General features: G+C 47.4%; 1 protein-coding gene across 7 annotated transcripts in view; it reads right to left on the reverse strand.

Moving 5' to 3' along the window:
• Positions 1–26,035, reverse strand: part of acsl1 (acyl-CoA synthetase long chain family member 1) — a 148,385-nt gene that overhangs the window by 87,046 nt on the left and 35,304 nt on the right. For 3 of the 7 annotated variants that reach the window (XM_033018555.1, XM_033018549.1, XM_033018553.1), the window contains exons 2-3: positions 16,628–16,850; positions 1,100–1,217 (exon numbers count right to left, since the gene is read on the reverse strand). In XM_033018555.1, coding sequence (XP_032874446.1) covers positions 1,100–1,217; positions 16,628–16,822 — 313 coding nt within the window. In that variant the 5' untranslated portion in view covers positions 16,823–16,850. Of the gene's footprint in view, positions 1–1,099; positions 1,218–16,627; positions 16,851–21,763; positions 21,895–22,016; positions 22,375–26,035 lie in introns of those variants that run through there. The other 4 variants (XM_033018550.1, XM_033018552.1, XM_033018554.1 and 1 more) reach the window with 4 other exon arrangements.

Here is a 26,035-nt window from a genome sequence, read left to right on the forward strand (position 1 = left end):
GATTGACAGGAGAGAGAATCTTAAAAAAATTTAAACACTAATAACTCTTATATTTTTCATCGATGGGAAAAATCCTCGGCACCTGATGAGCAGATGGGGACTGAGTGAGATGGCAAAAAATCACAGCCGTACGTGGCAGCGTTTTGACTAAAATCAATATAAAGCGCAAACAGGAAGTGGTCAAGATTAGACTTTTAATTATATAGAAGGCAAGGCAGCTCTAATTAGGCAAGGCAGCTTGCTTTAGCACTTTCAAAACCAAAGGCAAGGCAGCTTACTTTAGCACTTTCAAATCCAAAGGCAACGCAACTTGCTTTAGCACTTTCAAACCCAAAGGCACGGCAGCTTGCATTAGCACTTTCAAAACCAATGGCAACACAGCTTGCTTTAGCACTTTCAAAACCAATGGCAACACAGCTTGCTTTAGCACTTTCAAAACCAAAGGCAACACAGCTTGCTTTAGCACTTTCAAAACCAAAGGCAAGGCAGCTTGCTTTAGCACTTTCAAAACCAATGGCAACACAGCTTGCTTTAGCACTTTCAAAACCAAAGGCAACACAGCTTGCTTTAGCACTTTCAAATCCAAAGGCAACACAGCTTATGCACTTTCAAACCAAAACACACTTTTGCATTTTCAAACTACATTTTCAAACCACATTAAGGGCACTGACAGGTCAGTAAAACCACTCACAGTTTTGTAGACATGTGTTATTCACAGCTCAGACTGAGAATTGTGACCTCTCACTCCCCCATCTTGCAGAGAACTGAGGCATCTCCACACTTCTGGGTTTTATAGTCCTCTCTGGAAGGTGCGTGGCCTTCAGGAGAGAGAATCTCAACATTTTTTAAACACTAATAACTCTTTTATTTTTCATTGATGGGAAAAATCCTCTTGTCCTGCGCAGCGGGGGGGGGGGACTCTGAATAAGATGGCCAAAAATCACAGCCGTAAGTGGTAGCGTTTTGTCTAAAATCAATATACAGAACAACAGGAAGTGGTCAAGATCAGACTTTTAGTAATAAAGATGACCATTTTATAATTTTAGTCAGTGCCTACCCTGACAGCACGTGCCTGATTTGTACAATTCTCAATACTAACCTGATACAATCAAACCTCTTTTTAACACATCATACAGTGTTTGTACTTCTTGATAGTAGACCGTCATCAGGTCTTGACCTTCTTTAAGCAGTACACTTTTCCGAGTATGTTCAAATTTCTGAAATAATTCAAATCATACAAGTAATTATAATACTCCATGCATATCCCTACAATGTCATTGCAAAGCTACATCAGAATTGCATTTAAACTCTATTTCTGGATTGATTCATTGAGCACAATCAAATTGGAGAATAATAACAATCATTCAAACAGAACCATTCTCCACCTAGACTAAGATATAGTTTAGTTTTAATTTAGTTCAGAGATACAGCATGGAAACAGGCCCTTCGAGCAGCGACCCCCGCACATTAACACTATCCTACACACACTAGGAACAATTTACATTTATACCAAGACAACCTCCAAACCCGTACGTCTTTGGAGTGTGAGAGAAAACCGGAGCAACTTGGAGAAAACCCGTGTGGTCACAGGGAGAAAGTACAAACTTCGTACAGACAGCACCCGTAGTCAGGATGGAACCCAAGTCCCCGGCGCTGCAAGGCAGCAACTCTACCACTGCGCCAACGTGCCGTGCAGAATTGGTGTTAGGCGTTCAATTATTATGATGCATTTTAGCAATAAAAAAACTTTCAAGGTCACATGATGTTATTTATTGTTGAATTGCTTTGTTACTTATTTACTTACATTACTGCATAGCAAGATGCCATTAGGCCCACCATGTCCCATGCTGCCCGCCAGCACAAGAACCCCATCAGTCCTATTTCTACTTTATTTATTCTCGTGGAGCCTTGTAAATTATTCAGTCTTGTGTGAACTCCACATTTTGATTCTGTTGTCCCTTACCTAGACTATGGGGTAATTTGCAGTTCCCCATTGACCAAACAGCACATAGAGTCATAGAGTCATACAGTGTGGAGACAGGCCCTTAGGCCCAACTTGCCCACACCGGCCAACATGTCCCACTTGCCTGCGCTTGGTCCATATCCCTCCAAACCGGTCCTATCCATTTACTTGTCCAACTGTTTCTTAAACGTTGGCATAGTCCCAGCCTCCATGACCACATCTGGCAGCTCGTTCCATACACCCACCACCCTTTGTGTGAAAAAGTTACCCCTCAGATTCCTATTAAATCTTTTCCTCTTCACCTATCATCTGGTCCTCAATTCCCCTACTCTGGGCAAGAGACTCTGTGCATCTACCCGATCGATTCCTCTCATGATTTTGTACACCTCTATAAGATCACCCCTCATCCTCCTGCATTCCATGGAATAGAGACCCAGCTTACTCAACTCTCCCTATAGCTCACACCCTCTAGTCCTGGCAACATACTTGTTAATCTTCTCTGAACCCTTTCAAGCTTGACAATATATTTCCTATAACATGGTGCCCGGAACTGAACACATATATTCTAAAGGTACACAAAATTGCTGGAGAAACTCAGCGGGTGCAGCAGCATCTATGGAGCGAAGGAAATAGGCGACGTTTCGGGCCGAAATCCTTCTTCAGACTGATGGGGGGTGGGGGGGGAGAAGGAAGGAAAAGGGGAGGAGGAGGAGCCCGAGGGCGGGCGGATGGGAGGGTAGGAGGAGACAGCTAGAGGGTTGAGGAAGGGGAGGAGACAGCAAGGACTAGCAAAATTGGGAGAATTCAATGTTAATGCCATCCGGACGCAAGGTCTCCAGACGGAATATGAGGTGCTGTTCCTCCAATTTCCGATGTTGCTCACTCTGGCAATGGAGGAGACCCAGGACAGAGAGGTCGAATTGGGAATGGGAGGGGGAGTTGAAGTGCTGAGCCACCAGGAGGTCAGGTTGGTTATTGCGGACTGAGCGGAGGTGTTCGGCGAAACGATCGCCCAACCTCCGCTTAGTCTCGCCGATGTAAATCAGCTGACATCTAGAGCAGCGGATGCAGTAGATGAGGTTGGAGGAGATCCAGGTGAACCTTTGTCGCACCTGGAACGACTGCTTGGGTCCTTGAATGGAGTCAAGAGGGGAGGTGAAGGGACAGGTGTTGCATTTCTTGCGGTTGCAACGGAAAGTGCCCGGGGAGGGGGTGGTGCGGGAGGGAAGGGAAGAATTGACGAGGGAGTTGCGGAGGGAACGGTCTTTGCGGAAGGCAGACATGGGGGGAGATGGGAAGATGTGGCGAGTGGTGGGGTAAACCAACCTGACCTCCCGGTGGCTCAGCACTTCAACTCCCCCTCCCATTCCCAATCCGACCTCTCTGTCCTGGGTCTCCTCCATTGCCAGAGTGAGCAACAGCGGAAATTGGAGGAACAGCAACTCATATTCCGTCTGGGGACCTTGCGTCCGGATGGCATTAACATTGAATTCTCCCAATTTTGCTAATCCTTGCTGTCTCCTCCCCTTCCTCAACCCTCTAGCTGTCTCCTCCCACCCTCCCATCCGCCCGCCCTCGGGCTCCTCCTCCTCCTCCCCTTTTCCTTCCTTCTCCCCCCCACCCCCCATCAGTCTGAAGAAGGGTTTCGGCCCGAAACGTCGCCTATTTCCTTCGCTCCATAGATGCTGCTGCACCCGCTGAGTTTCTCCAGCAATTTTGTGTACCTTCGATCTTCCAGCATCTGCAGTTCCTTCTTGAACACATATATTCTAAATGCGGTCTCACCAACATCTTATACAACTGCAACATGACCTCCCAACTTCTATACTCAAAACTCTGACTGATGAAGGCCAAAGTGCCCAAAGTCTTTTTGACCACCTTATCTACCTGCGAATCGACCTTCAAGGAACCATGCATCTGCACTCCAAGATCCCTCTGCTCGACAACACTACCCAGAGGCCTACCATTCACTGTGTAGGTCCTGCCCTTTCCCTTGTTCGACGTCCTAAAATGCAACACCTCACACTTCTCTGTATTAAATTCCATCAACCATTCCTCATCCCACCTGGCCAATCGATCCAGATCCTGCTGCAATCGTTCACAACCAACTTCACTATCTGCAAACCCGCCCACTTTTGTGTCATCAGCAAACTTGCTAATCTTGCCCTGTGTGTTCTCATCCAAATCATTGATGTAGATGACAAACAGTAACAGGCCCAGCACCGAACCCTGAGGCACACCACTAGTCACAGGCCTCCAGCCCGAGAAGCAACCTTCCACCATCACCCTCTGCTTCCTTCCATGGAGCCAATTTGCTATCCATTAAGCTATCTCTCCTTGGATCCCATGCGATCTAACCTTCCAGGGCAGCCTACCATGCGGAACCTTGTCACATCTTTAAAGTTGCAAACCAGAGCAACTGGTAATAAACTACATGGTCATGGAGGAGAACATTCATACTCCACATAGGATTCAATAGACAATAGACAGTAGGTGCAGGAGTAGACCATTCGGCCCTTTGAGCCAGCACCGCCATTCAATGCGATCACGGCTGATCATCCACAATCAGTACCCCGTTCCTGCCCTCTCCCCATATCCCCTGACTCCGCTATCTTTAAGAGCACTATCTAACTCACTCTTGAAAGCATCCAGAGAAGCGGCCTCCACCGCCCTCTGAGGCAGAGAATTCCACAGACAGGAAGGAGATTTGGAATTTCTTTAGTCTGAGAGTGGTGAATCTGTGGAATTCTGCCACAGAGGGCTGTGGAGGCCATCAATTGATATTTTTAAAGCGGAGATTGACAGATTCTTGATTAGTACGGGTGTCCTGGGGAGAAGGCAGGAGAATGGGGTTGAGGGAAAGAGATCAGCCAAGATTGAATGGCGGAGTAGACTTGATGGGCTGAATGGCCTCGAGAAGTTATGAACTTGATTGTATGGACGTATGATCCATCCATGTTTGGAGAATGTGCAAAACAAAGCTTTTTCATGGTATACGTGACAATATTAAACCTGAATGAACTGACCCGAGTTCAGTTTGACCACATTGATACCACCACTCTTACCTGTAGACAAGGAAACGGGTATGTGACTAAAAGTTGATGGTGACGTGCTTAGTTTCCAGCTGATAAACAACCATCGAAGTCTCTAAAACTGCAGGCACAAAGTGGCTGCCTGTAGGCAAAGATGCACTATTATTTTTATAGGTTCAGTCGGGTCAGAAATGCATGGAATTCAATGATGCAATCTGCTGCACTCAGAGAATGATTTTCTCACAAGTAAATTGGCAACTTTTCAAAGAAGCCATTGTTGGCTGTTATCATCGAGGATGGTGTGTGTAAATAAAAGGTAGACACAAAGTGCTGGAGTAACTCAGCGGGTGAGGCATCATCTCTGGAGAGAAGGAATGGGCGACTTTTCGGGTCGAGACCCTTCTTCAGACTGAGTCCCTGGCGCTGCAAGGCAGCAGCTCCACCACTTGCACCACCTTGCCTTGCTTCATGGCATGGTGCAACTAGTGGTTTGTGTAAATAAATATGTATTCGGAGACAGGAGGTAGAGGGGTACTTCCCTTAATCACACCTCGCATCAAAATCTGCCAACTCTCTGCTTGATCAGCATTCCAGCTCACATTCTTTCAGTCCGAAGAAGGGTTCTGACCCAAAACGTCACCTATCCATGTTCTCCAGAGATGTTGCCTGACCTGCTGAGTAACTCCAGCACTCTGTGAAACGTCACCTATCCATGTTCTCCAGAGATGCTGCCTGTCTCGCTGAGTTACTGCAGCACTCTGCTGGAATACTCCAGTCCAATTCACGTTCTCATGCCCATATCCACCCTCTCTCACACTCACTATCTATCCTCCCTTCAGGGCAGCTTCAAACTCTCTGCCCAGAATCGCACGGCAAAGAGGTGACCACAACTGGAAACACAAGGAACTGCAGATGCTGGAGCCTTGAGCAAAACACAAAGCGCTGGAGGAACTCAGCACGTCAGGCAGCATCTGTGGAGGGAAATGGACAGACACAACATTCCCTCTACGGTCTTTCCCAGTTTGAGGAAGGGCACCGACCCGAAACATCATCTTTCCATGTTCTCCAGGGATACTGTCTGAGTTTCGGCCCGCAACGTTGCCTATTTCCTTTGCTCCATAGATGCTGCTGCACCCGCTGAGTTTCTCCAGCATTTTTGTGTACCTTCGATTTTCCAGCATCTGCAGTTCCTTCTTAAACATACTGTCTGACCCGCTGAGTTACTCCAGTACATTGTGTCTCTCCCTTCACAGAGACTGCTTGACTCATTAAGTTACTCCACTCACTTGTGCTTTGTTCAGGTGACCACGGGTGAAAGGTGTCTTATAGATGGCGGCACGGTGGCGCAACTGGTCAAGCTGCTGCCTCACAGCGCCAGAGACGCGGGTTGGATGCTGACAATAGACCATAGGTGCAGGAGTAGGCCATTCGGCCCTTCGAGCCAGCACCGCCATTCAATGTGATCATGGCTGATCATCTTCCCAAACAGTACCCCGTTCCTGCCTTCTCCCCATATCCCCTGACTCCGCTATCTTCAAGAGCCCTATCTAGCTCTCTCTTTAAAGTATCCAGAGAACCGGCCTCCAACGCCCTCTGAGCAGAGAATTCCACAGACTCACAACTCTCTGTGTGAAAAAGTGTTTCCTTATCTCCATTCTAAATGGCTTACCCCTTATTCTTAAACAGTGGCCCCTGGTTCTGGACTCCCCCAACATCGGGAACATGTTTCCTGCCTCTAGCATGTCCAAACGCTTAATAATCTTATATGTTTTAATAAGATCCCCTCTCATTGTAAATTCCAGAGTGTACAAGCCCAGCCGCTCCATTCGCTCAGCAATATGACAGTCCCGCCATCCCGGGAATTAACCTTGTAAACCTACGCTGCACTCCCTCAATAGCAAGAATGTCCTTCCTCAAATTAGGGGACCAAAACTGCACAGATGTGGTCTCACTAGGGCCCTGTACAACTGCAGAAGGACCTCTTTGCTCCTATACTCAACTGGGCTGGGCTGCTGGATTTGCATCTTCTCCCTGTCCGGGTGCTCTTGCTTTCCGATTCAAAGACGTGTGGGTTTGTCGGTTAATTGAACTCTGTAAATTGTCCCCAGTGTGTAGGGAATGGATGAACTAGGTGGGCCGAAGAGCCGGTCTCCACGCAGTTAAAGCCCTGTACCACGGTACGAGTCCATTCAAAGAGTTCTCCCGAGTTTGCCCTGATTCGAACTCAGAGATTTACGGTAATGGCCGCTCGTGGGTACTCGGGGCTCTCGTGGACATTTTTCAACATGTTGAAAAATCTTCATGAGTCTTCCCGAGCTTACCGCGTTTCCCGAGTACCTGCCGTTAGCGTTACGAGCCGCTAAGAGACGTCCCCGAGCTCCGACGTACCCGCTACGTTCATTCTACGTGCTTACCACGAGTTTGATGTTTTTTTAAACTCGGGAGAGCTCTTGAATGAACTCGTACAGTGGGACAGGGCCATTACTTTCAATCAATCAGAACTTCACTGTACACAATAGCTACTTCCACTAGTAGCCTTTGTAAGCTTTCTACATAACTATCAAGTCCACCTGTCAGTTCACTGCAAACAAAGCAGTAGAAATGATTCTCTCCAAAGAGAATAATCAAAAGCAACCGATCTTTTAACTCAGTCTGGTGTTTGCATGTTCTCCCTGTAACTACGTGGGTTTCCTTTGAGTGCTCCAGTTTCTTCCCACATCCCAAAAATGTGCGGGTCAGAAGGTTTGCCTATGTAAAATTGCCCCCTAGTGTGTACGGGAGTGGATGAGATAGTGGGATAACGTAGAGAGTTGTGAGTTTGTGGAATTCTCTGCCTCAGAGGGCGGTGGAGGCCGGTTCTCAGGATACTTTCAAGAGAGAGCTAGATAGGGTTCTTAAAGATAGCTGAGTCAGGGGATATGGGGAGAAGGCAGGAACGGGGTACTGATTGTGGATGATCAGCCATGATCACATTGAATGGCGGTGCTGGCTCGAAGGGCCGAATGGCCTACTCCTGCACCTATTGTCTATTGTCTATAGTACATAGTGTGGATGGGTGATCACTGGTTGGCGTGGACACAGTAGGCCGAAGGGCCTGTTTCCATGCTGTATCTCAAGTCAAGAGTCAAGAGAGTTTATTGTCATGTGTCCCAGATAGGACAATGACATTTTTGCTTTCTGCAGCAAAACAGAATATTTTAGGCATACAGATCAGATCAGTGTGTCCATATACCATAGAATATATATATACACACATAAATACACAGATAAAGTGCAATAGTTCATAGTTTGTTTGAAGTTGTATCAAAGCGTGCATAAAACGCATTGTGCTCGTCAAGGAGTGATGCTTCGCTGACATTTGAGCTGCCTCCTGATTTCACCTTGTAGGAGGTGAAGGCATTCAAGCCCCGCCACAGTTGCCGAACATCCGTCTCATCCTCCAGCTTGGAGCAGAAGTCCCTTTTGATGGCTTTACCAAGGTCGTATCTGGACTAAGCTAAGTGCTCTTCAGACTCAGGATGTTCTGTGCTCCCGATAATCTCTGCCAGACAAATGTCTCTTGCAAAGAGTCTGCAACAAAGCAACAATGACTGAGTCGTGGACTAAATTGTAGAGAGGAGCTATTGTTCCATCTCCACGGGAACATCTTCCATGGTTTATTTAATAACTTCTGAGAAAACTTGAATTAAAAACTGCATCAATTAATTTGGCACCAAATCTACACTGTCTCAGTGTACTACTGCTATATACTTGTACTGTATCTTAGAAGCCTATCTAAGATGTATCTAAGTGCTTATGTGTACAGTTTTGGTCTCTCAATTTGAGGAAGGACGTTCTTGCTATTGAGGGAGTGCAACGTAGGTTCACAAGGTTAATTTCTGGGAAGGCGGGACTGTCATATGCTGAGAGAATGGAGCGGCTGGGCTTGTATACTCTGGAATTTAGAAGGGTGACACGTTCCCGATGTTGGGGGAGTCCAGAACCAGGGGCCACAGTTTAAAAATAAGAGGTAAGCCATTTAGAACGGAGATGAGGAAAAACATTTTCTCACAGAGATTTGTGAGTCTGTGGAATTCTCTGCCTCAGAGGGCGGTGGAGGCCGGTTCTCTGGATGCTTTCAAGAGAGGGCTAGACAGAGCTCGTAAAGTTAGCGGAGTCATGGGGAGAAGATAGGAGCGGGGTACTGATTGTGGATGATCAGCCATGATCACATTGAATGCCGATGCTGGCTCGAGGGGCCGAATGGCCTACTCCTGCACCTATTGTCTATTGCCAACTGTGTGGTGATACTTGTACTGAACTGTATACAAAAATGAATTTCACTGTACCTCCGCACATGTGACAAAATAAAGAACCATTGAAGCATTCATGTGAAGGTTCTGTACGCAGCAGTGTGCGGCAGGTAGTGCTGTTGTTGTCCAAGCTCCAATGACCCAGCTTTGATCCTGTTCTTGGGTGCTGTCCATGTGGGCTCTCCCTGCGACCATTTAGGTTTCCCCAGGTACTCTATTTGCCTCTCAACTCCCCGTGGGCATATTGTAAATGACCCTATTGTAGGCAGGTTGGTGATGGAGTCTTCTTCTTCTTGCGAATGAAATATAAACCAAAGAAATAGTTAGAGGTGTTGAGCAGCCAGGTTGATGTCTCTGGGTCAATGTCTGCCGGGCCCTGAGCTCCATTTGGTGGGTGGTAGAGCGGGCACCCAGAGATGACATGGTTGGCCGTCTGTTGTTCTGCTCCGCTTTCACAGGCTGGGCTCTGGCGGAGCCCCCATCTATCTCCACACGCTGGCATTGAAACGCCCAACTCCAGTACCAAGTCTGTTGAGCTTCACCTATGCTCCTCTGGAAGCTCAGACCCTGGACAGCTTTCCGAGTCATACAACATGGAAACAGGCCCTTCAGCCGCACTCGTCCACGCAGACCAAGATGACCCATCCGTTAGTCCCATTTATCGAGTCACAGATACATACAGCGTAGATGCATGTATGCGTATGTCAAGAAAGCAGTTATTTGGCTCAATAGTACTGCAGGGAAACAGGCCCTTCAGCCCAACTCATTCGTGCCAACCAAGATGCGCCATCTAAGCTAGTCCCATTATGCCCATAAGCCTTTCCCATCTATGTACCTGCCCTAGTGCCCTTTAACTGTTGCTATTGCTGCTGCCCTTCCCCTTGTGTTGTCACCTTGTCGTGGTGGAGAAGCTTGTGTGGACCTGAGATCCTGAGAGCGATGCCGCCTGGAGCTATGCTCCTGGTAGGGCCACCCATGGCGGTAAGGTCGAGGTGGAGGTCTCTGACAAAGAGCAATCCAACCAAGACCTCGACGGTGAAACAGGCGGAGGACGATGGCTGACCTTAGTGGAGCGTCACAACGGCTGGGAAGGCGGATGAAGGCTGCAGCAGAAAAGGGTCTCCGGTCGTCTTGGACTCCATGCACTGGATCCTGACCCAGATCTGTCAAGGACCGTGGGGTGGCTGTTTGTGCACCAGTCTCCCCACGTTAAACAAAGTCACGCACAGGCGTCCTCCATATAGGGAATAGCACCCTGGAGACATCCATGGTCAGCGATGACCGAAAGGGGGCCTAAGATTGTTGCTGCTTCAACTACCTCCTCTGCATGGATAACGTTACTATTAAACCTCGCCCCTCTCACCTTACAGGTGAATCAGGGCGGAGATTGTGGTTATTTGAGAGAGAATGGATTACAGGGGAATGGGTGGGAGGTGGGTGGGATTACTGGGGTTTGTTGTGAGGGCCATTATTGACTCAATAAGGGCTAGGTTGTTCCTGGCTGAGTAAAAACAGAGAAATATGAGAAACGGATAGAAGTTTAATGGGGTGGAAAATCAGTGAAAGGAAAATAAAGGTTGGAATTCAATCTTACGATGTACAAATTTGTTAAACCACCTGCACTTAATTTCCAAAACAAGTGAAATCAATAGGGGAGTTGGAGGCTTAATTTTAAACCCATTTGCATTGTTTAGGTTTATTAATGTCAGGTGTGCCAGAGTGCAGTGAAAAGCTGCAGATTCAGGTTCAGTTTCTTCCCAGCAGTTATCCAGCAATACAGCCAGGTGTTGTGAGCAGTTTACGGGCACCATATCTGAGGAAGGATGTGCTGGCTCCAGAGGAGATTAAAGCCCCTGTTCCACTTTCATGACCTAATTGGCGACCTCTGCCGAGTTTGCCCTTGACTCGTACTCGCAGCGTGGGGAAGAAGCTGTTCCTGAGTCTGGTGGTGCGCGCTTTCAAGCTTCTGTACCTTCTGCCGGACGGGAGTGGGGAGAAGGAATGACCAGGGTTGGACAAGTCGTTGATTCGAGACACAAACTGCCGGAGTAACTCAGCCGGGACAGGCAGCATCTCTGGAGAGAAGGAGTCATTTACCTATTTGTGTTTTAATCCAGAATTACGCTTTGATTATGTTGGCTGCTTTCCCGAGGCAGGGTGAAGTGTCGGTGGTTATTCTATATACAATATCTCATTACCGACTGTCCACATTTTACTCCATGCTCTTTGAAACTCCCACATTTGCTGGTATTTTATATATATATATTCAAACCAAGAGCTGATCTGCGAGTTGGAAATGTATATCACATAAATGGATCATTAAGGATTAGTTTACCTTTACATCCCAGTGAAATCTTTCACTGTTAGGTAACTTGAAGTTCAACGCAATAAGATCCATCAAGGGTCCTTATTTAAAAATATCAGTTGCATTGCAATTTTTAAAGTAATAATTAATAGGTTCTTTATAGAGTGCGCCTTTCTTTCAATTGTTTTTCTGATCAGAGGACGTTAGGTATAATCCATAGTGCGATAGAGGATTAAATTAAATTTAGTGGGACGGTACAAACAGCAACTGAACCAACACAATGACTGAATAAAGCAAAGCCTCGCCATGCATTGTTCAGCTGTGCAAACACATTCAAGTTGTAAAAGCTATGGAACAACAAAGTTGGACTGTAAACGAGTGTTAAAATGAAAGGAAAACATCATGATCAAAGTGAAGGTTGACATAAAATGCTGGAGAAACTCAGAGGGTGAAGCCCCTGTCCCACTATACGTGTTTACCCAAGAGCTCTCCCGAGTTTAAAAAAAAAATCAAACTCGTGGTAAGTACGTAGAATGTACGTAGCGGGTACGTCTCTTAGCGCTAACGGCAGGTATTCGGGAAACGCGGTAAGCTCGTGAAGCTTTTTCAACATGTTGAAAAATGTCCACGAGAGCCCCGAGTACCTACGAGCGGCTATTACCGTAATTCTCCGAGTTCGAATCAGGGGAAACTCGGGATAACTCTTGAATTACCTCGTACAGTGGGACAGGCCCTTAAGGCAGCATCCATGGAGCGAAGGAATAGGTGACGTTTCGGGTCGACCCAAATTGGAGCAGAACCTCATATTTCGCTTGGGTAGTTTACACCCCAGCAGTATGAACATTGACTTCTCCAATTTCAGGTAGTCCTTGCTTTCTCCCACCTTCCCTCCCCTTCCCAGCTCTCCTACAGCCCACTGTCTCAGCCTCTTTTTATTTCTTCCCGCCCCCCCCTCCCCCCCCCATCCCATCCCACATCAGTCTGAAGAAGGATCTCGACCCGAAACGTCGCCTATTCCTTCGCTCCATAGATGCTGCCTCACCCGCTGAGTTTCTCCAGCATTTTTGTCTGCCTTCGATTTTTCCAGCATCTGCAGTTCTTTCTTAAACATGATCAATGTGACGATAGACATAAAATGCTGGAATAACTCAGCTGGTGAGGCAGCATCTATGGAGCGAAGGAATAGGTGACGTTTCGGGTCAAGACCCTTATTCAGACTGATGTGGGGGTGGGGGGAGCGGGGGGGAAAATCATCAAGGACCCCTCTCACCCTAACCATGGACTATTTGCCCTCCTCCCATCAGGAGCCTCAGGTCTCGCACAAGCAGGCTGAGGAACAGCTTTTTCAATAACACCATTACACTGCTGAACAGTCGCTAGCTATCTTTTATGCTCTCCCATTTGTATACATTTATTTGCCTATGTACCAGTTTAATTCATCCACAGTGCACACATTGTTTAACCAGTATTTTTATTTCGACTATCTTGCACAATGACCAGACGCTAAACTGCATTTCGTTATACCTGTATTTGTATTTGTGCAATGACAATAAAGTTGAATTGAATTGAATTGAATTGAATTGAAGAAGAAAGGAAGAGGCGGAGACAGTGGGCTGTGGGGGAGCTGGGACGGGGAGGGGAAGGAGGGAGAAAGCAGGGACTACCTGAAATTGGAGAAGCCAATGTTCATACCGCTGGGGTGTAAACTACCCAAGCGAAATATGAGGTGCTGCTCCTCCAATTTATGGTGGGACTCACTCTGGCCATGGAGGAGGCCCAGGACAGAACGGTCGGATTCAGAATGGGAGGGGGAGTTGAAGTGCTGAGCCATCGGGAGATCAGGTTGGTTATTGCGAACTGAGTGTAGGTGTTGTGCGAAGCGATCGGCAAGCCTACGCTTGGTCTCGCCGAGGTAGAGCAGCTGACACCTAGAGCAGCGGATGCACTAGATGAGGTTGGAGGAGGTGCAGGTGAACCTCTGCCTCACCTGGAATGACTGCTTGGGTCCTTGGATGGAGTCGAGGGGGGAGGTAAAGCGACAAGTGCAGCATTTCCTGCAGATGCAAGGGAAAGTACCAGGGGAGGGAGTGGTTTGGGTGGGAAGGGACGAGTTGACCAGGGAGTTACGGCGGGAGCAGTCTCTGCGGAAAAATGAATATGAAGTAGAACAATGATGAAGAGGAGGAGGGATAACTCCCCGCCATTTCATCCGCAACCCGGATCACCCACCCTACTCCCCCCGCCCCACCGAACTGCCCGGGTTTGTTCGTACTCACAAACCAAATACTGCGGGACAGGAAGCAAAATATGCCTAATGACTCATACATTCCAAAAGGGGAACTCGGAGAATGTGGCCAGAAAATGGAACTCCCAATACTATTAAAAGTAGAGGCAGAAGCAGAGAGACACAAAATGCTGGAGCAACTCAGGCTAGAAGGAATGGGTGACGTTTCGGGTCTGAAGAAGGGTGTCGACCCGAAGCGTCTCCCATTGCTTCTCTGCAGTTACACCAGCATTGTGTGTCTATCTTTGGTGTCAACCAGCATCTACAGTTCCTTCCTACACAGTCAGAAATTGAGTTTGGCAGAGGACGCTTTGGAAGCAGCTGACGGGAATAATATGGAGAGAATAGAGTTACACAAAGTAGGGTCGTGTAGAAAATAAATATGATGCTGATCATTTAAGTTTCCTTGAAAGTGGCATAACAGGAGATACGGTGGTCAAGAAGACTTTGGCCACATTGGCCTTCATCAGTCAGCGTACTGAATATAGAAGTTGGGATGTTATGTTATAGTTGTGCACCACCACCAGGGGGCGCTGAACGATTGGCAGCCCCGCCAACAGTCTGTTTGTTTTTTAATTTTTTTATTTTTAGTGCATTTTATAAGTCTGTGTAAATGTTCTCCGGTTTGTTTTACGCGGGGGGGCGGGGGTCGGGGAAAAGTTTTTCTCAGTTTCTTATCTTGCCGGAGACGCGATGTGTCCGGGTCGTGTCTCTGGTCGCTCTGCGGCCTATCATCGACGGAGCTGCAGTCCTCCTCGGACTGACCTTGGGCCCCACCGCGTGGCGCGGACTTAACATCGGAGCCGATCCCTTACCATCAAGAGCTCGCAGTCTTGGGAGAGGCTAGTCGGTAGTTCGGAAGAACGCAGATGTTCGACTAGCCCCGACGCGGGGTCCGATCGTCCGTGCGCGGGGGAACTGACATCCCCCTGATGCAGGAGCTGATCGCCCCGACGCGGAGGGCCCAAAACGCCGCCGGCTAGGGGAACGGAGATCGTCCCGTTAACGGAGGGCTCAAGGCCCCCGACCACGGGAGAGCAAAGGGAAGAGATTGAACTTTTCTTCGCCTTCCATCACAGTGAGGAATGTGGTGAAGTCACTGTGGTGGATGTTTATGTTAAAATTTGTTTTGTGTGTTCCGTTGCTTTTTATTTGTATGACTGACTTAGCAAATGAAATTCCTCTTACGTTGCAAAACATACTTGGCTAATAAAGTATTATTATGATTGTGTGATATTGTGATTGCTATATTTGGAGTATTTTGTTCAGTTTTGGTCACCCAGGTATGTGAAAGATGTTGTTAAACTGGAAAGTTTGCGTAGAAGATTTACTCAGATGTTGCCAGGACTTGAGGGCCTGAGCTTTAGGAAGGGGTTGAGCAGGCTAGGTCTCTATTCCTTGGAACGCAGGAGGATGAAGGGTGATCTTATAGAGGTGTGTACAACCATGAGGAGAATAGAGAGGGTAGATGCACAGAGTCTTTTACTCAGAGTAGGTGAATTATGAACCAGAGGATTCTCAGGTGAGAGGCAAAAATTGTAAGTTGTCCCGAGTGTGTGTAGGATAGTGCTAGTGTACGGGGTGATCGCTTGTCGGCGCGGACTCGGTGGGCCTAAGGGCCTGTTTCCGCTTTGTATCTCTAAACTAAACTAAACTAAACTAAAAGCACAAAATGCTGGGAAAAAAACCCATTAGGTCAGGCAGTGGAATAGACGGAAACAATTAATACTTCAGGCTTAATGTTTTCATCAAAACTGACCTCTGGAGTATTTCTGTTTAAGAATGAACTGCAGATGCTGGAAAAATCGAAGGAGAAATGCTGGAGAAACTCAGCGGGTAAGGTAGCATCTATGGAGCAAAGGAATAGGTGACATTTCGTGTCGAGACCCTTCTTCAGACTGATTTGGGGGTGGGGGGGTGAGGGAAGAAGAAAGGAAGAAGCGGAGGCAGTGGTCTGTGGGAGGGCTGGGAATGGGAGGGGAAGGAGGGAGAAAGCAGGGACTACCTGAAATTGGAGAAGTCAATGTTCATGCCGCTGGGGTGTAAACTACACAGGCGAAATATGAGATGCTGCTCCTCCAATTTATGGTGGGACTCATTCTGGCCATGGAGGAGGCCCAGGACAGAAAGGTCGGATTCGGGATGGGAGGGGGAGTTGAAGTGCTGAGCCACCGGGAGATCAGGTTGGTTATTGCGAACCGAGCGGAGGTGTTGGGCGCAGGCAAGACCTGAGAAAGCAAACGTGGCTGTGGTAACGGGTCTGGGTTAAGATGTGGTCGTAGAGTTGGAGGGAAGGGGGAATCACAGAGGGGAGGCGGTGAGAGATGGGGTTGTTAAACCGTCTTCGGAGAGAGGAGGAGAACTTCTTCAAAGTAGGCATACCTTGAGGAGATTTCGCAGCGGAGTGGACAAAATGATTAATGCTGGAAAAATTGAAGGTAGACACAAATGCTGGAGAAACTCAACGGGCGAGGCAGCATCTATGGAGCGAAGGAATAGGTAACGTTTTGGGTCGAGACCCTTCTTCAGACTGATGTGGGGGTGGGGGGAGGGGAAGAAGAAAGGTAGAGGCTGAGACAGTAGTTTTCCAGCATTTTGTGCCGTAATTTGAGATTTCCAGTATTTGCAGGCTCTCTCGTCTTTTGGTTTGGTTTGAAAGCAAATTCTCCTGACGAACAAGAATCAGTTATCAATTCGGATAATTGCCACCTTCACGAGATTGTGAAAAGCATCAGAGTATTCAAACCTTACATCAACTTCGATGGACTGCATGGACAGGTCGCAAGGTGGTATCTGTGCCTTGGGTTTTGAGGTGTACCAGTACATTGTCAGGGCTGCAATGGTGCCAATCCCTAATATCGAGTACGTCGGTACAGCCCGCAAGTACTGCTGGAACTCCCCTAATTCTGGCATTCGGAGGTGCGTCATCAGCTCCACAGTTTCCATTGTCCGAGTGGTCCTTCACTTCTGCGGCCTGGAAAACAGAGTGGACACAAGGTCACGTTTAGTCACCAAGGAACTGCAGATTGTTTAAGAAGGAACTGCAGATGTTGGAAAATTGAAGGTACACAAAAATGCTGGAGAAACTCAGCGGGTGCAGCAGCATCTATGGAACTAAGGAAATAGGCAACGTTACGGGCCGAAACCCTTCTTCAATCTGAAGAAGGGTTTCGGCCCGAAACGTTGCCTATTTCCTTCGCTCCATAGATGCTGCTGCACCCGCTGAGTTTCTCCAGCATTTTTGTGTACCAAGGAACTGCAGATGCTGGTTTGCAAAACAAAGAACATGGATAGGCGAAGATTCGGGTTGCGCTATTCTCCAGAGAATTCGCCTGACCCGCTGAGTTACTGTGTGTGTCCATAGATGACATACAACCCAGCGGTATGAATATCGATTTCTCTAACTTCTAGTAAACCGCGCATCCCCCCCACTCTCTCACCCTCCCCTACCCTAGTCATTGTATAACTCTCGCTGGCAACCTGGTGAGTTTCATTGTCTCTAACTCATTTTCACCTAGCCCACAGCTGACAATGGGCTGTTCCTTGATCATCATTACTTTTTTGCATATCTTTCATTTCTTTGTTCTATATCGCCGTCGATATCTCTCGTTTCCCTGTCCCCTGACTCTCAGTCTAAAGAAGGGTCTCGACCCGAAACGTCACCCGTTCCTTCTCTCCAGAGATGCTGCCTGTCCCGCTGAGTTACTCCATCATTTTGTGTCTGTCCTCAGATGACGTTAGATTTGTTCTGCGATCTTTGCATTGCCTCGTAGAAACAACGAACTGCAGATGCCGGTTTATACACAAAAAGACACAAAGTGCTGGAGTAACTCCAGTGGGTCAGGCAGCATCTCTGGATGCGAGGGGTTTAGAAGGATGAGAGGGTATCTTATAGAAACATACATTCTCAAGGGATCTTATAGAAACATATGTGGATCTTATAGAAACATATAAAATTATAAAAGGACTGGACAAGCTAGATACAGGAAAAATGTTCCCAATGTTGGGCGAGTTCTGAACCAGGGGCCACAATCTTAGAATAAAGGGGAGGCCATTTAAGACTGTGAGAAAAAACGTTTTCACCCAGAGAGTTGTGAATTTGTGGAATTCCCTGCCACAGAGAGCAGTGGAGGCCAAATCACTGGATGGATTTAAGAGAGAGTTAGATAGAGCTCTAGGGGCTGGTGGAATCAAGGGATATGGGGAGAAGGCAGGCACGGGTTATTGATTGGGGATGATCAGCCACGATCACAATGAATGGCGGTGCTGGCTCGAAGGGCCGAATGGTCTGCTCCTGCACCTATTTTCTATGTTTCTATGATTGGACAGGCTAGATGCAGGAAAAATGTTCCCGATGTTGAGGGAGTCCAGAACCAGGGGTCACAGTTTAAGAATAAATGGTAGGCCATTTAGGACTGAGATGAGGAAAAAATTCTTCACTTACAGAAGGCAGTGGAGGCCAATTCACTGGATGTTTTCAAGAAAGAGTTTGCTCTTAGGACTAAAGGAATCAAGGGTTATTGGAAACAAGCAGGAACTAGATGATCAGCCATGAAGGGCCGAATGGCCTACTCCTGCACCTATTTTTCTCTGTTTCTATGCATCTCTGGAGAACAAGGAGAGGTAACGTTTCGGGTTGGGACCCTTATTGAGAAAAATCAAGGAGAAATGTAATTTACTTTCTTTGAGATCATATCTAGAGGAATTGAAAATGAATTTGTAAAAACCTTGCAATGAGTCATACAGTCACACAAACACACATTCAGGCCCTTCGGCCCAAATAGCCCATGCCTCATCTGCACTAGTCCCACTTACAGGCATTGGCCCACATCCCTCTAAACATTTCTGACCCATGTACATGTCTAAAAAATGTATTTTTAATTGTTGCCTCGACTACCTCTGGGAAAAGGGAACGCATATCCCATTACCAGCAAAAAAAACCTTCAAATAGTCCCCGACCTCGGGTGGACTAGGAGGAGGAGGACTGGCCTTTTTGGTGCCTTCCATCACAGTGGAAAGTGTTGAATCTGCTGTTGGTGGGACGTTCATGTTGAATCCTACAGTGTACTGTGTGGTTTTTATTTTATTTTATTTTATATGGATGTATGGTGATCTAATTTTTTTCTCTGTAAAGCACTTTGGCTTCGGCATGATTTGATTTAAAAGTGCTATATAAATAAAAATTACTTACTTACTTACTTCCGAAGTAATGTAAATTGAGTAAAGTGGTGTACAAGATCATGGATGGGACAGATAGGATGCACTGAATCTCTTGCCCAGAGTAGGGGAATCGAGATCTAGAGGACATAGGTTTACGGTGATGGGGGGGGGGAAAGATTTAATAGGAATCTGAGTGGTAAAGTTTTACACGCAAAATGTGGTGGGTGTATGGAGCAAGCTGTCGGAGGAGGCAGCTGAAGCAACGTTTATGAAACAATTACGACAGGTACAAGGATGGGATAGGTTTAGAAGGATATGGACCAAACGCAGGCAGGTGGGACTAGTGCAGATGGGGCATCTTTGTCGGCATGGACGAGTTGGGCTGAAGGGCCTGTTTCCACTCTGCACGAGCCAAAATGTGACTCCATTGCCTGCATATTCATAGTTTAGAGTAGAATTTAAATTGCCACCACCATTGTTGATACAACAAGCAACACTGATCAATGTGGACTTTCAAAAGTAAACAATGGATCTTTTTGACCGAGATAGTTCTGCATTTAAGATTCCGTGTTGGGGATATCATTCACATAACGACACATCATTGTATATTGATGTGACCGCTTTGATGAAAGGTCTCGACCCGAAACGTCACTTATTCCTTCTCTCCAGAGATGTTGCCAGACCCGCTGAGTTACTCCAACATTTTGTGTGTGTCTTCGGTATGAACCAGCATCTGCAGTTCCTTCCTACACTCGTTTGCATTTTTTCAGACTGATCTAGTCACTGGAGAATTGGGCAATAGACAATAGGTGCAGGAGTAGGCCATTCAGCCCTTCGAGCCAGCACCGCCATTCAATGTGATCATGGCTGATCATCCCCAATCAGTACCCCGTTCCTGCCTTCTCCCAATATCCCCTGACTCCGCTATCTTTAAGAGCCCTATCTAGCTTTCTCTTGAAAGTATCCAGAGAACCCGCCTCCACCGCGCTCTGAGGCAGAGAATTCCACAGACTCACAACTCTCTGTGTGAAAAAGTGTTTCCTCGTCTCCGTTCTAAATAGCTTACCCCTTATTCTTAAACTGTGGCCCCTAGTTCTGGACTCCCCCAACATCGGGAACATGTTTCCCGCCTCTAGCGTGTCCAAACCCTTAATAATTTTATATGTTTCAATAAGATACCCTCTCATCCTTCTAAACTTCAGAGTAAGGAAATAAGTTATATACAAGACGTTATTCCAATAAGAGGTGGAAATAAACATTGATAATGTGACCAGCGAGTTCAATAAAGTTTATTTAAAAGTGCCCCCAACATCTGCAATCAGTGCAATGCATCAAATGTTCTGTTATAATATCCCTGTTTGAGTTCATCTAAAAGCCCTGTCCCACTGTACGAGTTCATTCAAGAGCTCTCCCGAGTTTAAAAAAAAATCAAACTCGTGGAAGTGCGTAGAACGTACGTAGCAGGTACGTCGGAGCTCGGGGCGTCTCTTAGTGGCTCGTAACGTTAACGGCAGGTACTCGGGAACCGCGGTAAGCTCGTGAAGACTCTTGGATTTTTCAACATGTTGAAAAATGTCCACGAGAGCCCCGAGTACCTACGAGTGGCCATTGCCGTAAATCTCCGAGTTCGAATCAGGGCAAACTCGGGAGAACTCGTGAATGAACTCGTACAGTGGGACAGGGCTTTCACAGTCTTCTACAAAGTAAGCTCCACAGTAGTCTCTGTAACGAAGATAGACACAAAAAAACTGGAGTAACTCAGCGGGACAGGCAGCATCTCTGTAACTGTGTCTGAAGAAGGGTCTCGACCCGAAACATCACCCATTCCTTCTCTCCAGAGATGCTGCCTGTTCCCACTGAGTTACTCCAAGTTCAAGTTCAAATGTATTTGTCACATGCACCATAAGGTGCAGTGAAATGTAATTTACCATTCAACGTTACAATTAAAAAAGGACACAATACACAACATAATTCAACACAGACATCCACCACAGCATTCTTCACTGTGGTGGAAGGTAATACAGTTCAGTCCTCCCCCTCCCTTGTTCACCCGTGGTCGGGGCCCTGATCCCTCTGTAGTCGCCGCTACGGACGGCCCGCTGTTCAAGCACCCTGGTCGGGATGGCCGGAACGCCAACGCCCGGACAGGTCGAGCACACCCCTCGGCCCTGAGATCCCCGGAGCTTTTTGTCTCTATATATGCCTATCCCACTTGGGCGATTTTCTAGACAACTACAGGCGACTAGTTTGTCGCCACATGTTCGCCGGTGGTCGACGGGAGTAGTCCCCTCAGTCGCGCAAAAAGTCGTAGCGTCTTTCTGGTCGCCGCTAAACTTTCAACATGTTGAGAATTTTTTCCCCGACGTTGGGTTTGACGCCAATGAGCGTGGCTCGACTTCTCCTGACGTAGGTTGTCGCCAGCATGACGAAGGTTGCCGCCGGTCTCTTCGGCGACCTGCTACGACTATGACAGCCGCCGGCAGTTGCCGGGGAAAAAAAACGCCAAGTGGGACAGGCCCTCATCTCTGTAACTAAACTGCTTTTCGCGGCCAACTTCTGAAACACCAAAAAGAATCATTCCAAAGATCAGCTCTGCTCACACAATTAAAAACCTTATGTCTGGTGTGTCCGTCGACATCAGGCTCAATGTCAAAAATAAAAAGATTGAAATTACCGGAGCTCATGTCAGCACTAATCAATCGGAAAAGTAGCAGAAGAAAGACTGACCTGTACGCTGTAAAACTACCGAGCAGCAGATTATCCGAAGCTTACAATGATTCCGAAAACCAGGTACAATCTTTTAAAAAAATCGACCACTGTGTGCTCAGCTACGTTTTTCCATGCTGTTACATCATGAGGTTTGTTATTTACAAAGGTCATTCTGCAGGTTAACTATTGTGTGTTAATATTAGGAGATAATGCAAGGGGACCGATTCTGCAATTCACTGTATCTAATTGCACACATCCAGGCGTTACTTACACCAGTCGGTAGCAAGACAATTTGTTTCCACGTCGCTGAAATACGTGGTGTGCTTGAGGCTAATATTAACAGGTGGACAAATGGCACTATTCCAGAGGATCAACTCTGCATTCACGTCCACGTGGCTTCAATAACTCCAAGTTAAGAATAAAGCGGCACAGTTAAAAAAAAAAAAAAAAAAAAGACAACAGATAGAAACGGAAGAAGTGCTCGGACACTTACTAACGAGAGGAACTCTTCCGAAACTTACGCCACGCTGCCGTGCAAAAACCCTACTCAAGTGCAGGGGCAGCGAAACCTGTTCTATCAGCTGCTTTGTTTTCCGCAGCCAGGATCCAGGAAAAGAATCAGTTACGCTGAGCCCCGCACTCTCAGTTCACTGGGACAAAGGTGAAAGTCCTCAAACTGCAGCCTTAGTTGGCAGGGCTGAAACGAGACACCATCGGAGAGCAGCTCTTTAAAGTTTACTGATGGCTCAAGTTGCTCTCAAGTAAACGACCCCAATCATCCTTTACTCATTAGAGACCTGGTTCACTGTGAGGACAAAGGAAGTGATTGATGAGTAGGGAGAAAGTGTTCAAGTGCTTTACTATCTTTGATTAAGTTATTACAGGGCAGCTCTCACCCTTCGATTGTAAGTCGCATGGATGTTCATAAGTGATAGGAGCAGAATTAGGCCATTCGGCCCATCAAGTCTACTCCGCCATTCAATCCTGGCTGATCAATCTTTCCCTCTTAACCCCATTCTCCCCATAACCCCTGACACCCGTACTAATCAAAATGTCCGCTGCGCATACTGCAACTAAACTCCACACAGCGCATACTGCAACTAAACTCCAAACTACCAACGTCTTGTACGGTTAGGGTCGCCAACTTTCTCACTCCCAAATAAGGGACATACGGTCAAAATACGGGACAAATTCCCGACGGCAATTCGTTGACCGACTCGGCCGTGGCTGGGTGAATGATGAGTTGGCCCAGGTGCTGGACTGCAGACAAAGCCCAGCCGGCGGGCCAGCTGAGGAATTTTGGCCCGGGCCGCGCGACGTCGCGCGCAAAGTCAGGCACCCCATCCAACTTATGAACCGATGATTGGCCATGAGAAGGAGGGGGGGTGGTGGTGTCGGCGGTGAGCGAAGGTCCGAAGGTCAGACAGCTGGCCGGGCTGCCGACCGATGGGGCCACGGGCGAGGCGCTGCTGCTGCTGCTGCACTCCATGGGCTGCACTACGTCGGGATGGGTGAGTCGGGGCCAGACGCAGCGATCCGACCCGACAGTCCCCTCGACCCGAGTTGTAGCAGTCAAATACGGGACAATGGCGGTCCCGTACGGGACAAACCAATTTAGCCCAATATACGGGATGTCCCGGCTAATACGGGACAGTTGGCAACCTTATGTGAGGGCCAAGTATTTTCACGGACTGATGGGCGCATTTAAGGTGATGCCAGAAATGCTGGCAGAGGCAGATACCCTGGTGGCATTTAAAAGGCCTTTAGACAGACACATGGATGTACAAGAACGGAGGGATTAGTTCGGCATGGACATTGTGGGCCGAAGGGCCAGTTCCTGTTCTGTACTGTCTTGACTCTTAACAGCAGCTACAAAGTTGGACAAAGTACAAATCGGTAAATAAAGGGGCTTGTAACAAAGGTACTGCAATAATCATAGGTAATTTCCCTCTTGATATGCAATTGAGCTGGTAGGCAAGGTAAAGAGAAATCCCAAGAAATTCTACAGGTATATTAAAAATAAAGAGTATATTAAGAATCTTGTATCCAAGAATCACAAAAATAACGTTATAATTCAAGTGAAATAGATGTAAAATTCCATGCCCTTAGTTGGTGAAAGCTAGTCTGAGCGATAAGATAGTGGGATATGCAAAGGTTAGAGTACAAAATGTGATAATGACAGAAATACTCCAGGAGTGAGGATGATTGTGTATCACGGCAGCATGTTAAAGAGTTGCTTGCATTGCAACACGACAAAGGAATATAGAAACATATAAAGCTCTTAAAGGATTGGACAGGCTAGATGCAGGAACAATGTTCCTGATGTTGGGGGAGTCCAGAACCAGGGGCCACAGTTTAAGAATAAGGGGGAAGCCATTTAGAACGGAGACGAGGAAACACTTCTTCACACAGAGAGTTGTGAGTCTGTGGAATTCTCTGCCTCAGAGGGCGGTGGAGGCCGGTTCTCTGGATACTTTCAAGAGAGAGCTAGATAGGGCTCTTAAAGATAGCGGAATCAGGGGATATGGGGAAAAAGCAGGAACGGGATACTGATTGGGGATGATCAGCCATGATCACATTGAATGGCGGTGAATAGAGAATAGACAATAGACAATGGTGCAGGAGGAGGCCGTTCGACCCTTCGAGCCAGCACCACCATTCAATGTGATCATGGCTCATCATCCACAATCAGTACCCCGTTCCTGCCTTCACCCCATATCCCCTCGACTCCGCTATCTTTAAGAGCTCTATCTAACTCTCTCTTGAAAGCATCCACCGCCTTCTGAGGCAGAGAATTCCACAGACTCACAACTTTGTGTGTGAAAAAGTGTTTCCACATCGCCGTTCTAAATGGCCAACCCCTTATTCTAAAACGGTGGCCCCTGGTTCTGGACACCCCCAACATCGGGTGAATGCATGCAATCTTTTCTCCAGGCTTGGGGAATCAGTAACTAGCGGGCATAGGTTTAAAGTGAGAGGAAAAAGATTTAATAGGAACCTGAGGGGGTGACATTTTCAGAGGCTGGCACAAATATGGAATGAGCTGACAGAGGAAATAGACAATAGGCAATAGACAATAGGTGCAGGAGTAGGCCATTCGGCCCTTCGAGCCAGCACCGCCATTCTATGTGATCATGGCTGATCATCCCCAATCAGTACCCCGTTCCTGCCTTCTCCCCATATCCCCTGACTCCGCTATTTTTAAGAGCCCTATCTAGCTCTCTCTTGAAAGCATCCAGAGAACCTGCCTCCATCGCCCTCTGAGGCGGAGAATTCCACAGACTCACCACTCTCTGTGAGAAAAAGTGTTTCCTCGTCTCCGTTCTAAATGGCTTACTCCTTTTGTTTGAGGTAGGTACAATAACGACTTTTACAATATATTTGGACAGCTACCTTGATAGGAAAGGTTCAAAGAGATATCAATCTAATGAGGGAAAATGGGATGAACATCTTGGTCAGCAGGGACGAGTTGGGCAAAGGGCCCTGATTCCATGCTGTATGACTCTATGACTAAACACTAACAAAAACCATTTAAAAACTTTATGTAGGAGCTAGGTTTTTAAGCCTGATGCATTTCAATATACTTTAGTTTAGTTTAGTGATACAGCATGGAAACAGTTCCTTCGGCCCACCGAGTCCACGCCGACCAGTGATCCGCGCACACTAGCACTATCCTACACACTCGGGACGATTTACAATCTTTACTGAAGCCAATTAACCTTGCAAACCTCCACGTCTTTGGAATGTGAGAGGAAACCGGAGAAAACCCAGCTGGTCACGGGGTGAACGTGCAAACTCCGCACAGAAAGCACCGGTAGTCAGGATCGATCCCGGGTCTCCGGCGCTGCGAGGCGGCAGCTCTATCAAAACAAAGTACTTCAACGTAACTCAACAGAGACCTCACCTCCGTCCCCACCTCAATGAGTTCCGCGTCCACGCCTCCATCAATGTAACTTACTTACTGCCTATTATGCCTGCTGGCATGTAGGGCAGCAACGAAGGTCCTCCACTCAGCGGTGTTGATTCCTTCAGTTGCTGTTTCCGTAACATATTTGTTTTACGAGACAGGGTTGTTCGCCCTGCGCTCAACCTCCAACCTGGAGGACCAGTGGATCGCTCTTCGTCTCGCCTCTACCCTTCGACCTGTCCAGCACGGCAGACCCTAACAGGAGGCGAATCATACGAACCGGCAGTGTTTTTCCTGCCGCTATGGGGTTCAAATTCACTGCAACCGCAACGCTCCAATCGATCGCGTTCCCCAAAAACCCACTCGCAAGGTGATTTAAAAGC

Source organism: Amblyraja radiata, chromosome 3 (assembly GCF_010909765.2).
Source record: "Amblyraja radiata isolate CabotCenter1 chromosome 3, sAmbRad1.1.pri, whole genome shotgun sequence".
Classification (NCBI taxonomy): domain Eukaryota; kingdom Metazoa; phylum Chordata; class Chondrichthyes; order Rajiformes; family Rajidae; genus Amblyraja; species Amblyraja radiata.